At 50.0% G+C, this 13562-nt stretch overlaps 1 protein-coding gene across 1 annotated transcript in view; it reads right to left on the reverse strand.

Moving 5' to 3' along the window:
* GABRG1 (gamma-aminobutyric acid type A receptor subunit gamma1) overlaps positions 1 to 4813 on the reverse strand; it is a 79568-nt gene extending 74755 nt beyond the window's left edge. The window contains exon 1 of the mRNA XM_064149210.1: positions 4503 to 4813. Coding sequence (XP_064005280.1) covers positions 4503 to 4594 — 92 coding nt within the window. The 5' untranslated portion in view covers positions 4595 to 4813. The remainder of the gene's footprint in view (positions 1 to 4502) is intronic.
* Between the last annotated feature and the right edge of the window lie 8749 nt (positions 4814 to 13562).

The following is a 13562-nucleotide window of genomic DNA, read 5'->3' on the forward strand; positions in this document are numbered from 1 at the left end:
CTGAAGATGAGGCAGCAGTGTGCCCAGGTGGCCAAGATAGCCAATGGCATCCTGGGCTGGCTCAGGAGCAGTGTGGGCAGCAGGACAAGGTAGGTTCTTCTGCCCCTGTACTCAGCACTGGTCAGGCCACACCTTGAGTGCTGTGTCCAGTTCTGGGCTCCTCAATTCAAGAGAGATGTTGAGGTGCTGGAAGCTGTCCAGAGAAGGACAGCAAGGTTGATGAGGGGCCTGGAGCACAGCCCTGTGAGGAGAGGCTGAGGGAGCTGGGGGTGTGCAGCCTGCAGCAGAGAAGGCTCAGGGCAGAGCTCATTGCTGTCTGCAGCTGCCTGAAGGGAGGCTGTAGCCAGGTGGAGTTGGGCTCTTCTGCCAGGCAAGCAGCAAGAGAACAAGGAGACACTGTATCAGGTTGTGCAAGGGAAGGTCTAGGCTGGATGTTAGGAGGAAGTTGCTGTCAGAGAGAGTGATTGGCATTGGAATGGGCTGCCCAGGGAGGTGGTGGAGTCGTCATGCCTGGAGGTGTTCAAGCAAAGCCTGGCTGGGGCACTTAGTGCCATGGTCTGGTTGACTGGCTAGGGCTGGGTACTAGGTTGGACTGGCTGAGCTTGGAGGTCTCTTCCAACCTGCTTGATTCTATGACTTATTTTCTATGATTTTGCTCCTCCACCACACCACGAACAAAGCTCCTAAGAGTGAGGATGCTAATGAATAAATACCAGAGACGCTCGAACGAAACAGCAAATCACTGTTATCAAGCCTTAAGAAACCCATGGTGTTATGACAAGCTTAACACTGATCCAGGAATTTCTATGAGAAGAAAAACGTAGGCCCTGTTATGTAAGCCTTTTCCTAAGAGAGCCTCTGGAATGGAAAAGCAAACATTAGTTGACACTTGTGCCTGCTGACGGTTACGTCGCAATGGAGCGTTCAGAGCTGCTTTTTACAGCATCAGGTTACAAAAGCAAAGGGAAGATATGGCCAACCTTTAAGTACAGGCTGTTAGGAATGCTGACCAGGATGTGCCATTTAGAGCAGCATAAATTAGAAGAAATTACAGCTCTGCTCCACCTGTATGGTTAGAAGCAAGGAAATAATATTAATTATATTGTCAGCTCTTGTGCTCTCCCCATGAATTATCTATTTATTGGAGTTCAGCAGGAAATGGTGGGTTTGCTGACAGCTGGGGAACTACTCTTACTTTGCACATACCTTACAGGAGGGCTCACAGCCCAGTACCTGCTGTCAGCTATTGACAAAAATACTGACTCACCTTCAGAAAACTGACTCACAAAGTTCCATCGAGTGCATTGGCTATTCTGGCCTGCTTGTGCTACATGTAGACAGCTGGAGGAGTGGGGGGGAATTAGTTTATGAGACAGAGTTTAACTACAATGAATCCCTCTGGTGACTGAGGTCTAACATCCTGGTACAGCTTTTGGGGCAGTGCACTGAAAAGATAAACTCTTGGTTGGACTCAGCTCCCAAAGTTCTTGCCTAGGCTTCAGCTCCACTTGTTACACCTTTACTCACACTCAGCACAAAGTGTTGTGTCTATGAATGCACAATGGAAGTGATACCCAAAGTAACTCACACTCAGCACAAAGTGCTGCATCTATAAATGCACAATGGCAGTGATACCCAAAGTAACTCACACTCAGCACAAAGTGCTGCGTCTATAAATGCACAATGGAAGTGATACCCAAAGTAACTCACACTCAGCACAAAGTGCTGCATCTATAAATGCACAATGGCAGTGATACCCAAAGTAACTCACACTCAGCACAAAGTGCTGCATCTATAAATGCACAATGGAAATGATACTCAAAGTAACTCACACTCAGCACAAAGTGCTGTGTCTATAAATGCACAATGGCAGTGATACCCAAAGTAACTCACACTCAGCACAAAGTGCTGCATCTAGGAATGCACAATGGCAGTGATACCCAAAGTAACTCACAGTCAGCACAAAGTGCTGCATCTATAAATGCACAATGGAAATGATACTCAAAGTAACTCACACTCAGCACAAAGTGCTGCATCTATAAATGCACAATGGCAGTGATACCCAAAGTAACTCACACTCAGCACAAAGTGCTGCATCTAGGAATGCACAATGGAAGTGATGCTCAAAATAACTTACACTCAGCACAAAGTGCTACATCTATAAATGCACAATGGAAGTGATACCCAAAGGAACTTTACTCACACTCAGCACAAAGTACTGCTTCTATAAATGCACGTTGGAAGTGATGCAGTTTTCAACCTTGCAAAAGTCTGCATTGAAAAGGTAGGCTGGCTGCTGCAAGGTGTTTTTTGAAAGGCAGACAGAGTTCATAGAACCAGAATCATAGAACCATAGAATCGGTCAAGGTTGGAAGGCACCACAAAGATCGTCTAGTTCCAACCTCCCTGCCATGGATAGGGACACCCTACCCTAGAGCAGGAGTTGGTGCAAGCTGATCTGTTGTTGAGAAAAGCATCGCTTGGTTGGTTTAGTTTGAACTTCATAGGAAAAGGTTGGGATGAAACTAGAGAAACACATCCAAAGAAGAGAAAAAACAGTATTTCCCTCCTGCTTTGTGGCAGGCTTCTGAAGAGTACTGGAGCTCCAGAGCTCTCTGCAAACACCCCTGAGTTCCAATGCACTACAGACCATAGAGCCACAAACTGCAAAAAAAACATGTCCATTTGTGGCCACTTAAAAACAGAAATTAAGTTAAAAAAATAAAGGAATATCTCATCTCTCCCACGCACTACTCCACCATTTCCCCTTGTAACCTCCAAACAAATGCAAGCCTGAAGCCAGTTCAGACACACGAATACCTATACCAAAGGTTCCATTTTATCTGAGGTGCTCTGAAACACAAAACACTGCATGCAAGTTAGGTTTGAGGGTTGGGGGGTTTTTTCCCTTCACTGAAGACTTCTTAGAATCATAGAATCAGTCAGGTTTGGCAGGAACCACAAGGATCATCCAATCCCAACCCCTCTGCCATGGGCAGGGACACCTTACCCTAGATCTTACCAAACCTATTCATGAAAGCTAACCTTAATGAGATGTATCCATAACAATCTACACCTAATCCTGTAACCACGGCCACACTTCAACAGACAACAAATAAACTACATACATAGGTCCTTCTTTGTAACTAAGTCTTTGAGCTGATCAATTAGCATGCATATTCTTTCCTCTCTCCAACCACTTGATAATTTCTCTCATACCTGGGGTACAATACGCTCATTAAGCAGCATTCTGAAGATGCACAGCTGCACTGCCACGATTTCCATCAATGCTTTTGGAAAAAAAAATAATATTTCCATAACACAGCAAGGCTTTAGAAGACACAGATTAAGTAAAGTATCATCAGGGAGTGGTGGTGTTTCTGCCTCGGATAACACACTGAGATGAGTTGAGACAAACACTTCCCAAAGATGGATGCACCATTCGGGATGGGGAAGGGGGTCAGAGCTTGACATACTTAAACAAAAAGATGTTCCCTAGGCTTTTCACTTCATTTTTTAGCCATTCTTTACACTACACATTTGGTATACCCCCTTCAAATACTCATTTGGTCTATCATCACAAAGGCACACCGAGCCACAGTCAAATAGCCTTTCAGCAGCGCTTCGTGGGCTTTGTGAGAGTATAACCTGTGGAATGGTTCGCATTAGCTCTGAATTATTAATGGAGCTGGGTGATTAGATTGCTTTTCGTTGTTATGGGTACTAATACATCTACACAGCAACGCCAAACTGTTGTTGCTTCCCAGCTCTGCGGATCGATGTCACAAAACGCACATTTCCAACTTCTGGGACTTGGAGCAGCTGCCCGGCACCACCCCGCTCTCGGGCCGGATTCCCTTCCCGCTGGCGGCGGCACAAGCTGGTGCCGCGCTGGATTCCCCGCTGCACGGGCAAAACGCGGCGAGAAAGTGCCGGCACCACGGGCACTGCCCTCTCCTTACCACCCAGCCTGAACCTCGCTTCCCTCACAGCAGCCGCCAGCCGCCGCTCGCCAGCCCAGCTCCAGCTCCGCGCCCAGCTGCGGAGCAGCCGCGCGGGCACCGCGGCCGGAGGTGGTTGCGTGGGTGCAGCCCGCACCGACGGCCCCCCGAGGGACTGAAGGCTTCTCTGCCAGCCCCTGTCCTCCGGCCCGGCCCGGCGGGCGTGGGGGACGTCTGCGTTTTGGCAGCAGCGAGCTGAGCCCGGACTGCCCAACTCGCTCAGCGAACAAGTGGGATACAGCTGAAGTTTTACTTTGCCGGTGCCGGCTTCCCCCGCAGCCTCCCGCGGCAGCCGCCATAGGCGCACCGGCACCTTTCAAGTTTCGCGGCGCGCAGCACGCCCCCTTCCCCTCTTCCTCTCCCCAAGCCCGTTCCGATCCCCCATACCCCTCGACCCCCGAGCTTAGCCCAGGGCGCTAATGCGCAGACAGCCGAGAAGCCGGCGACAGGGTGCGGGCGGCCGGCGCCGGTGGCAGAGCGGGGGTTGCCCGCGGTACTCACCCGCTCCCCAGCCGCACGGTCAGCAGCAACAGCAGCAGCCGGGCCCCGCGACGGCGGCTCCAGAGGGGAGCGGGGCCCCCCCACGTATCCATGAGGCTGAAGGCTCTCTCCTTCCCCCGAGTTTTCTCCGGAGAGGATGGGGGAGGTAGCGACCTCGCCAATCCCACCGTGTCCCCCCCTCCACCGGCACACGGCAGGCAGAGGGAGGGGTAGGAGAGGGAAAAGAAAAGAAAAAAAAGAAAAGAAAAGAAAATCAAGCAAACCACCCAAACAGGTAGGAACCTACTCTACGAGCAGCGAGCAACTCGCCCAATAGGCTCATCAGGTTGCTCCATAAATTATCCTAAAAACTGCTGGGCGAATCAGTCCCCAGCAGAGGTGGAGCCTCCGTTACTAGAAGGGAAACATGCTTGGGAGAGGGTGGCATTGGTTTGCCGTTTCCTCCGACGGGGGCAGATAATTCCCTCTCAGCAGCACAGAAATGCGCCGCTACAGAAAGTGATGATGAGGCTGTAGTTAACGCTACCTCTATGGTGATATGTAAATCTTTCTTTGGCTGTAAAGCCACTCAGAGATCTGCTCGCAATCCGAGCAGCAACCCTCGGACCTGCCAAGCGGAGACCCGCAGGCGGCGGGAGAAGCGCCGGGATACGTGCGCGGACAGCCGCGGAGGCTGCGCGGCCCCGCGTCCGCCGCGAACGCGATTCTAGGGAGGGCGGCTCCAGTCGCGGGGGCAAGGAGGGACCCTCCCGTCCCTCGGCCGTCCCCAGGAGAGGGGGCCCAGCCCTCCGACCTGGCTCCCTACAGCCGTGCTGGAGACAGGCGACACGCTCGTCAAGGGCACAAGTGCGACGGCGGGAATTCCGCGCAGCCACGGCACGACAGTGGTGCAAGCCCAGAGGCTGCGGGCGGCTCTACGCGGCCGCGGAGCGCCCCCGGGGGGGAAGGGGGAGGAAAGCGGGCGATGCGCGGTGCAATGAAATGCACAAGGGTTTGCTGCAAGATTCCAAACGCGCTGCTCCCTCCTTTTCCTTGTCTCCTCTCTGCTGCTCCCTCCTTCTGCCTCCCTCGGGATTGCTGCGGGGCAAAGTAGCCAGCACTCTCCTCTCCACCCTCCCCGCAACCACCGGTGCCATCACCCCAAATCCCCCACCAAAACGAAAGCCGAGGCAGGAGAAGCAAGTCGGTGGCAGTCGTTTCCCGCGGCGGTGGGGACTGCCCGTTACGCTCCGGCGGGACCGGCGATTAAAGAAAGGGTCTTTCTAGGCAGGGCTTCAGGGCGAGATGACTCCTGAATCCATCCCCATTCCCATTCCCTGGTCCCGAAGATGCCCCTGCTTGCAGCTATCTTATGGAGCACTCCCGAAGTAACCTGTGCTGCGGGATTCCCGGGGGGGGGGGGCGGAAAGCAAAGCGTTTTATAGCCATCAGCATCCTTTGAGTCCAGCTGCAGGGAAATGTAAATAATCCCTCTTTTCCCTGGCTATGTTGATAAAAGGCAGCGGTTTGGGTAGGCTTTTCCTGCTACTTTACACATCATCTGGTTGTTATTTTTTTATACACACAGCTTACAGCTGCTTTAATGGTTAAAGAAACTCAGCACGCCTCAGAGAGCTGCAGCACATTAAGTGAAAATTCAACGACTTGAAAATTAATAGCCAGTCCTGGGGGGGCTGGCAGAAGGTAAAGACACATATTATTGTATGACCTGAGGTCTATTTATTGGTGGATTAACACAGCAGGCAGCCTCCTGCCATGATGGCAGAGGCATGAGCTCAGAGGAGAAAATATGCACTTATTACAGAGTAAGTGCAGAAGCAGCTTCCCCGGTGCAGCTGGTGGCACTGGCTCCCAGGAGCAGGCTTGCTGTCCCCTTCAGCAAGAAAACAAGCACAGCCTGTCCCCAAGTCCCTTACTCTCTGGGAAGTCCTTTTGCCCTGAAAAGAGCCACACTCCTTAGGTTTGTTATGGATCGATCTCTCAAATGGACTGACTGTGTTTTGCCAAATAAGCAATGAGCTCCTCTAGTGCCTTTGCATTCTGATGTTTATGGAGCCATCAAAACTCTTTACTAGTCTATAAAATTTTTGTCGTGTCACTAAAATATATTATGTAATTAAGGTGACAGCAGAGGAAAGTCTGAGGCGAGGCATTTAAGGGTACTTTCAAGATTAAAAGGTATCTTGTTTCTACATGAGCCATTTGAAAGCGTTTTATTTCACCCCTGTGTAGGTCCAGCTGCTTGCTGGCTCTGAAAGAGGTGAAGGACTGCAGCTGAAATGTCAGGTTGTTTGAAGAGGGAGAAAACCAAAGTTTTTCAGTTTCATTTTTGAAAACAAAATCAACACTGATAATATTTCTAGGGCAAGGGAGGTTATTCTTCACCTGTACTGAACACTGCTCAGGCCACATAGTGAGTGCTGTGTCCAGCTCTGGGGTCCTCAATTCAAGAGCGATGTTGAGGTACTGAAAGGTGTCCAGAGAAGGGCAACAAAGCTGTTGAGGGTCTTGGAAAACAAAACCTATGAGGAGAGGCTGATGGAGCTGGGGGTGTGCAGCTTGCAGAAGAGGAGGCTCAGGGCAGAGCTCATTGCTGCCTGCAACTGCCTGCAGGGAGGCTGTAGCCAGGTGGGGTTGGGCTCTTCTGCCAGACAACCAGCAACAGAACAAGGGGACAGAGTCTCAAGCTGTGGCAGGGGAGGTCTAGGCTGGATGTTAGGATGAAGTTCTTCACAGAGAGAGTGATTGGCATTGGAATGGGCTGCCCAGGGAGGTGGTGGAGTCACTGTCCCTGGAGGTGTTGAATCAAAGCCTGGATGAGGCACTTAGTTCCATGGTCTGGTTGATTGGATAGGGCTGGGTGCTAGGTTGGAGTGGATGAGCTTGGAGCTCTCTTCCAACCTGCTTGATTCTATGATTCTATGATTTGTCAACTAACAAAAGACTAAGGGGATAGCAGGATAAACTGGTTTCAGACAGTCCCAAATCTGATTTTTCCTTGTTCCTCTTATGCCATCCCTTTCACACCTAGAGAAGAAACTCTTTTATGAGTATGTAAAATGCCACATGAAAAAATAGGTCTAAAAATGTTGAAAAGCAAAGAGGAAACACAAAACCATAACAAATTTGTTTAGCTACCAGAGGAAGACTCAAACTGTCTGACTTCCTAATGGCAAAAGAAGCAATAAAAGTAAACTGCAAAACAGAATCAGAAAGTTATAACCAGGGTCCCCTAGAACAGGTTGCACTGGATGGAGTCCAGGAGGGCTTTGAACGACTCCACAGATGGAAACCCCACCAACTCTCTGGCCAAAGAGTTCCAGTAGCCACTCTCAATATAATTCTTTATATTCCTCCTCATGTTTATATGTAACTTAGAATCATAGTTCTGTGGTGATATGATACTATGGAACCAGTCAGGGTTGGAAGGGACCACAAGGATCATCCAGTTTCAAACCTCCTGCCACTTGGCTGGGGGTAATGGAGAGTCCTACCAGTAGCAGTCTGGCTGCTGGAGCCTTATGTGAACTTCCTAGCCATAGAATCATAGAATCAGTCAGGGTTGGAAGGGACTACAAGGATCAGACAGTTCCAACCCCCCTGCCATGCCCAGGGACACCCTACCCTAGAGCAGGCTGCACACAGCCTCAGCCAGCCTGGCCTCAAACACCTCCAGCCATGGGGCCTCAACCACCTCCCTGGGCAACCCATTCCAGCCTCTCACCACTCTCATGCTCAACAACTTCCTCCTCACCTCCAGCCTGACTCTCCCCACCTCCAGCTTTGCTTCATCCCCCCCAGTCCTGGCACTCCCTGAGAGTCTAAAAAGTCCTTCCCCAGCATTTTTGTAGCCCCCTTCAGATCCTGGAAGACCACAAGAAGGTCACTTGGGAGCCTCCTCTGCTCCAGCCTGCACAGCCCCAACTCTTTCAGTCTGTGCTCACAGCAGAGCTGCTGCAGCCCTCTCAGCATCCTCATGGCCCTGCTCTGGACACGCTCCAGCATCTCCACATCTCTCTTGTAATAGGAGGTCCCAATGCCTATTTTCCTGGCAAAAATATTAAACAGCACTGGTCCCAGTACCAGCCCCTGAGGAATGCCATCTGCCACTGCTCTCCATTTGGACACTGAGACTTTGACCACAGTCCTTTATCCAGTGAGTGGTCCTCAGGTCCTTACTTTTCCAATTGGGTGAACAGGATATGATGTGAGACTGTGTTGAATACTTGACACATGTTTGTAAACACTGTTAGCACCACAGAATCACAGAATGTCAGGAGCTAGAAGGGACCTCCAAAGCTCATCCAGTCCAACCCGTGCCTGAGCAGGATCACCTATACCAGATCACACAGGAATACATCCAGGTGGGTTTTGAACATCTCCAGAGAGGGAGACTCCACAACCCCCCTGAATAGCCTGTTCCAGGATTCTGGCACCCTCACAGGGAAAAAATTCCTCCTCATGTTTAAATTAAACTTCATTTGCCTCAGCTGCCACCCAGTGCCCCTTTTACTGCCATTGGGCATCACCTAGCAGAGCCTGGCTCCTGGCACTCACTCTTTCCATATTTATAAGCACTGATGAGGTCACCTCTCAGTCTCCTCCAAGCTATTCTTCAGGCTAAAAAGTCCTAAGTCACTCAGCCTCTCTTCCAATCTTCTGATCAGCTTCATATCCCTTTGCTGTTTCTTCTCAAGCAGTTCCCTGTTCTTCTTGAACTGGGGAGCCCAGAACTGGACACAGTACATGTGAGATAAAGTGGCTATTGAAGGAAAGATAAGGAAATTACTCAGATGAGTGTCAAAAGGAGGAGATGCTGATGGAGGATAATAAATTAAAGGACAGACATTCATCAGCCACTTAATACTGGAGCAACTGAGCTAACACAAACGTTTAAATCCTCAGTTGAAAACTCCTGTTGCTGAGAGTAGGAGGGATGCCTTCAAAAAAGTGGTAAAGATAGATGTCAACAGTGGCATTCCAGTTCAGAAGCAGCAAGGTGAACAATGTTAGGGTACAAGCAAAACTGCAGGATTCATTATTATTATTATTATTATGAAAGAAGGCACAAATTAGAATGTCTTCTGCAAAGGAAAATGACTGCCTCTAACTTCACTCACATTTAATGAGGTCCTGATTAGAAGAATCATAGAATCATAGAATCAAGCAGGTTGGAAGAGACCTCCAAGCTCATCCAGTCCAACCTAGCACCCAGCCCTAGCCAATCAACCAGACCATGGCACTAAGTGCCTCATCCAGGCTTTGCTTGAAGACCCCCAGGGATGGTGCCTCCACCACCTCCCTGGGCAGCCCATTCCAATGCCAATCACTCTCTCTGGGAAGAACTTCTTCCTAATATCCAGCCTAGACCTACCCTGGCACAACTTGAGACTGTGTCCCCTTGTTCTATTGCTGGTTGCCTGGGAGAAGAGGCCACCCCCCACCTGGCTACAATGTCCCTTCAGGTAGTTGTAGACAGTAATAAGATCACCCCTGAGCCTCCTCTGATGCAGGCTAAACAGGCCCAGCTCCCTCAGCCTCTCCTCATAGGATTTGTGCTCCAGGCCCCTCACCAGCTTTGTTGCCCTTCTCTGGACACCTTCCAGCACCTCAACATCCTTCTTGAATTGAGGGGCCCAGAACTGGACACAGCACTCAAGGTGTGGCCTGAGCAGTGCTGAGTACAGGAGCAGAATAACCTCCCTCGTCCTGCTGGCCACACTGCTCCTGATCCAGGCCAGGATGCCATTGGCTCTCTTGGCCACCTGGGCACACTGCTGCCTCATCTTCAGCTTACTATCTATCAGTACCCCCAGGTCCCTTTCCTTCTGGCTGCTCTCCAGCCACTCAGTCCCCAAGAAGGCTACATAGAAGAATGGAATCATAGAATCAGAGGCACAGAATGTTAGGGGCTGGAAGGGACCTGGAAAGATCATCTACTCCAACCCCCTGCCAGAGCAGGATCACCTTTTTCTTTAATAGTCCAGTTTCCTTTTTATTTTTCCTTTCATCCCACTCCCCCCCACCCCCATCTCCATCCTTTTTCTCTCCATCTCTCTCCTTTCAGCACCACCTCCCTTTTTTTCCACCATATTTGTCCCTTTCCCTCCACCCTCCTGCATTTTTCCCTTTTTCCCCCCAAACCCAGAGCACCTGGGTGCTATTGGAGTCTCCTCCACCCCAGGTGTTACCACTTTGCCCTTGTTGCCCACTGCCCTTTATAATTCGCCCCAGGAAAGGCAGAAACCCTAAGCTTGCCCAACTGGGCAGAGGGATCCTCCTCCTGTTCGTCACTGGTGAGTCCCCATGGTGCACACTGGGTGAATGGGAGTGGGTCAAAGGCTGGGGGGCCTGCTGGCCCCCCAGTTACTCAGGGTAGTCAGTTGATGGTTGTTCTGACATCACCCATGGGTGCTGGCTGGGCTTCCTTACTTAGGCTAAGCTGCTGTATGATTAGTTGCTTCTTTCTGCTCACTCATGGTGAGTTGAAGTACTTGCTGGAACTGGAAGCTCATTGTAAGTAGTATTGTGTTGTTGTAGAACTGTTTTGGTTGGAAAAGCTCTCCAAGATCATCAAGCCCAACCTTCATCCCAATGCCACTCTGGCTACTAAAATGTGCCCCAAAGTGCCATGGCCACAGTTGCTTGAACACCTCCAGGGATGGTGACTCCAGCACTTCTGTAGGCAGCCTGTTCAATGCCTGACCACTCTTGCAGCAAAGAAATTGTTTCTCAATGAATGAGCCAAGTTGGAAGAGACCTCCAAGCTCATCCAGTCCAACTTAGCACCCAGCCCTAGCCAGTCAACCAGACCATGGCACTAAGTGCCTCAGCCAGGCTTTGATTCAACACCTCCAGGCATGGTGACTCCACCACCTCCCTGGGCAGCCCATTCCAATGCCAATCACTCTCTCTGACAACAACTTCCTCCTAACATCCAGCCTAGACCTCCCCCAGCACGACTTGAGACTGTGTCTCCTTATTCTGTTGCTGCTTGCCTGGCAGCAGAGCCCAACCCCACCTGGCTACAGCCTCCCTGCAGGCAGCTGCAGACAGCAATGAGCTCTGCCCTGAGCCTCCTCTTCTGCAGGCTGCACACCCCCAGCTCCCTCAGCCTCTCCTCACAGGGCTGTGCTCCAGGCCCCTCACCAGCTTTGTTGCCCCTCTCTAGACAGGTTCCAGCACCTCAACATCTCTCTTGAATTGAGGAGCCCAGAACTGGACACAGCACTCAAGGGGTGGCCTGAGCAGTGCTGAGTACAAGGGATGAATACCCTCCCTTGTCCTACTGGCCACACTGCTCCTGATCCAGGCCAGGATGCCATTGGCTCTCTTGGCCACCTGGGCACACTGCTGCCTCATATTCACCTCCTATCTACCAGTACCCCCAGGTCCCTTTCTTCCTGTCTGCTCTCAGCCACTCTGTCCTCAGCCTGTACTTTTGTTAGAGGAGCTGTCCAGTTATGTGGTGAGTCGGATGTTGACACCATCTTCTTGAGACTGCTCAAGGATACTGTCAGAGTGCTTAGCTTGCCATGTTTAAAGATGAATCATGAGTTCTTCCTTCCTGCTTTAAAGGTGTTTTAAATTGTTATTGAAGCTCTTTTGCTGTTCTCTTTTTAATATTCTCAGTCATGGCCATTTTTGTCACCTTGGAACACAGCCCTTAGGGTATTGGTGGTATCATGGTGGTATCAGACAAACTTCCTCCATGGTCCTGTATATACTGGCACCTCTGAAGCTCACTGTACACTGTGGCTTAATGGTAGACTTGTGTAGATTTTTCACTTAGATTCATAACTGTTGTGAGAACAAGATGGTGATTGGAGAGTTGGGAGGGTATTTGTCTGTTCAGCTTGCAATTTTTATGATCTCCTTGTGTGGCCACATAGTTCTGTGTGTTGATACATGATTTGGTTTGGAACTTAGAAATTCTGTAGTTGCAAGGATTTGGGAATGGTTGTGTGATGGTTTTCCAGAAGTCTTAAACTGCTTGTTTCCTGCTCAGAGTTAATTATCCTTCTCCTTATTCAAAGTGTCTGGAGGGAAGTGAAAACATAAGCCATGTTGTGGGTTTTTTTTTCTTTCTGGAAGAATGAAAGGGAGGTCTCAAAGAGAGGGAACCTGGTGGTGTGATGGTAAGAAGGTTCCACAGGCTCCCCTGGAAAGCCCTGCCCTGCCTTCACCAGCATGGCATGAGAATGGGAACCCAGCTCAAGTTCTGCTCTTGTGAATATATTCTTTAGCCAAATCTTCACTGAAGTAATTGTTGTCAGGGCAAGAACTAGGAAAATTTACAGAATCACAGAATATTAGAGGTTGGAAGGGAACTCCAGAGATCAGCCAGTCCAGCCCCTCCCTGCCAAAGCAGGATCTCCTAGGGTAGTTTGTACAAGAATGTGTACAGGTGGGTTTGGGAAGTCTCCAGAGAAGGAGACACCACAACCTCTCTGGGCAGCCTGCTCCAGTGCTATGTCACCCTCACTGTAAAGAAGTTTCTGCTCATGTCGAGGTGAAACTTTCTATGGTCAAGTTGACTGAAGTTTTAGGTTAGTTGAGTTTGTAGGGGGGAAAAAAAACAGAGGATACTAGTCAATTGACCTTCATAAAGAAAAGCAACTCAAGTGGTGGAAGAAGTGATGGGTTGGGTGGTGGAAGAAGTGATGGGTTGGGTGGTGGAAGAAGTGATGGGTTGGATGGTAGCTGGCAAACAGAACAAAAAGCACAATAACTCAAGGCTTGAATTTGTTGAAGATTTTAAGTGCCTAAACACAAGATCACACCTCAGCTCTCCCTCTACCTAAGAGCAGAAGCTCCAGAGAAAGCATTTGTATGTAACTGTGAAACTTCTCCAGGACTCAAGGGCAGCACCCATAGAAACACACAGGAGAGCACTACTTTCAGCAGCTCAGCACCTAAATTCTACACAAGCTCATCTGAACTCTTTCCCTGCTCTTCATACAATCAAACAAGTTGGAACAGACCTCCAAGATCATCCAGTCCAACCTAGCACCCAGCCCTGTCCAGTCAACCAGACCATGGCACTAAGTGCCTCAGCCA

Source organism: Pogoniulus pusillus, chromosome 9 (assembly GCF_015220805.1).
Source record: "Pogoniulus pusillus isolate bPogPus1 chromosome 9, bPogPus1.pri, whole genome shotgun sequence".
In the NCBI taxonomy this organism is placed as follows: Eukaryota; Metazoa; Chordata; class Aves; order Piciformes; family Lybiidae; genus Pogoniulus; species Pogoniulus pusillus.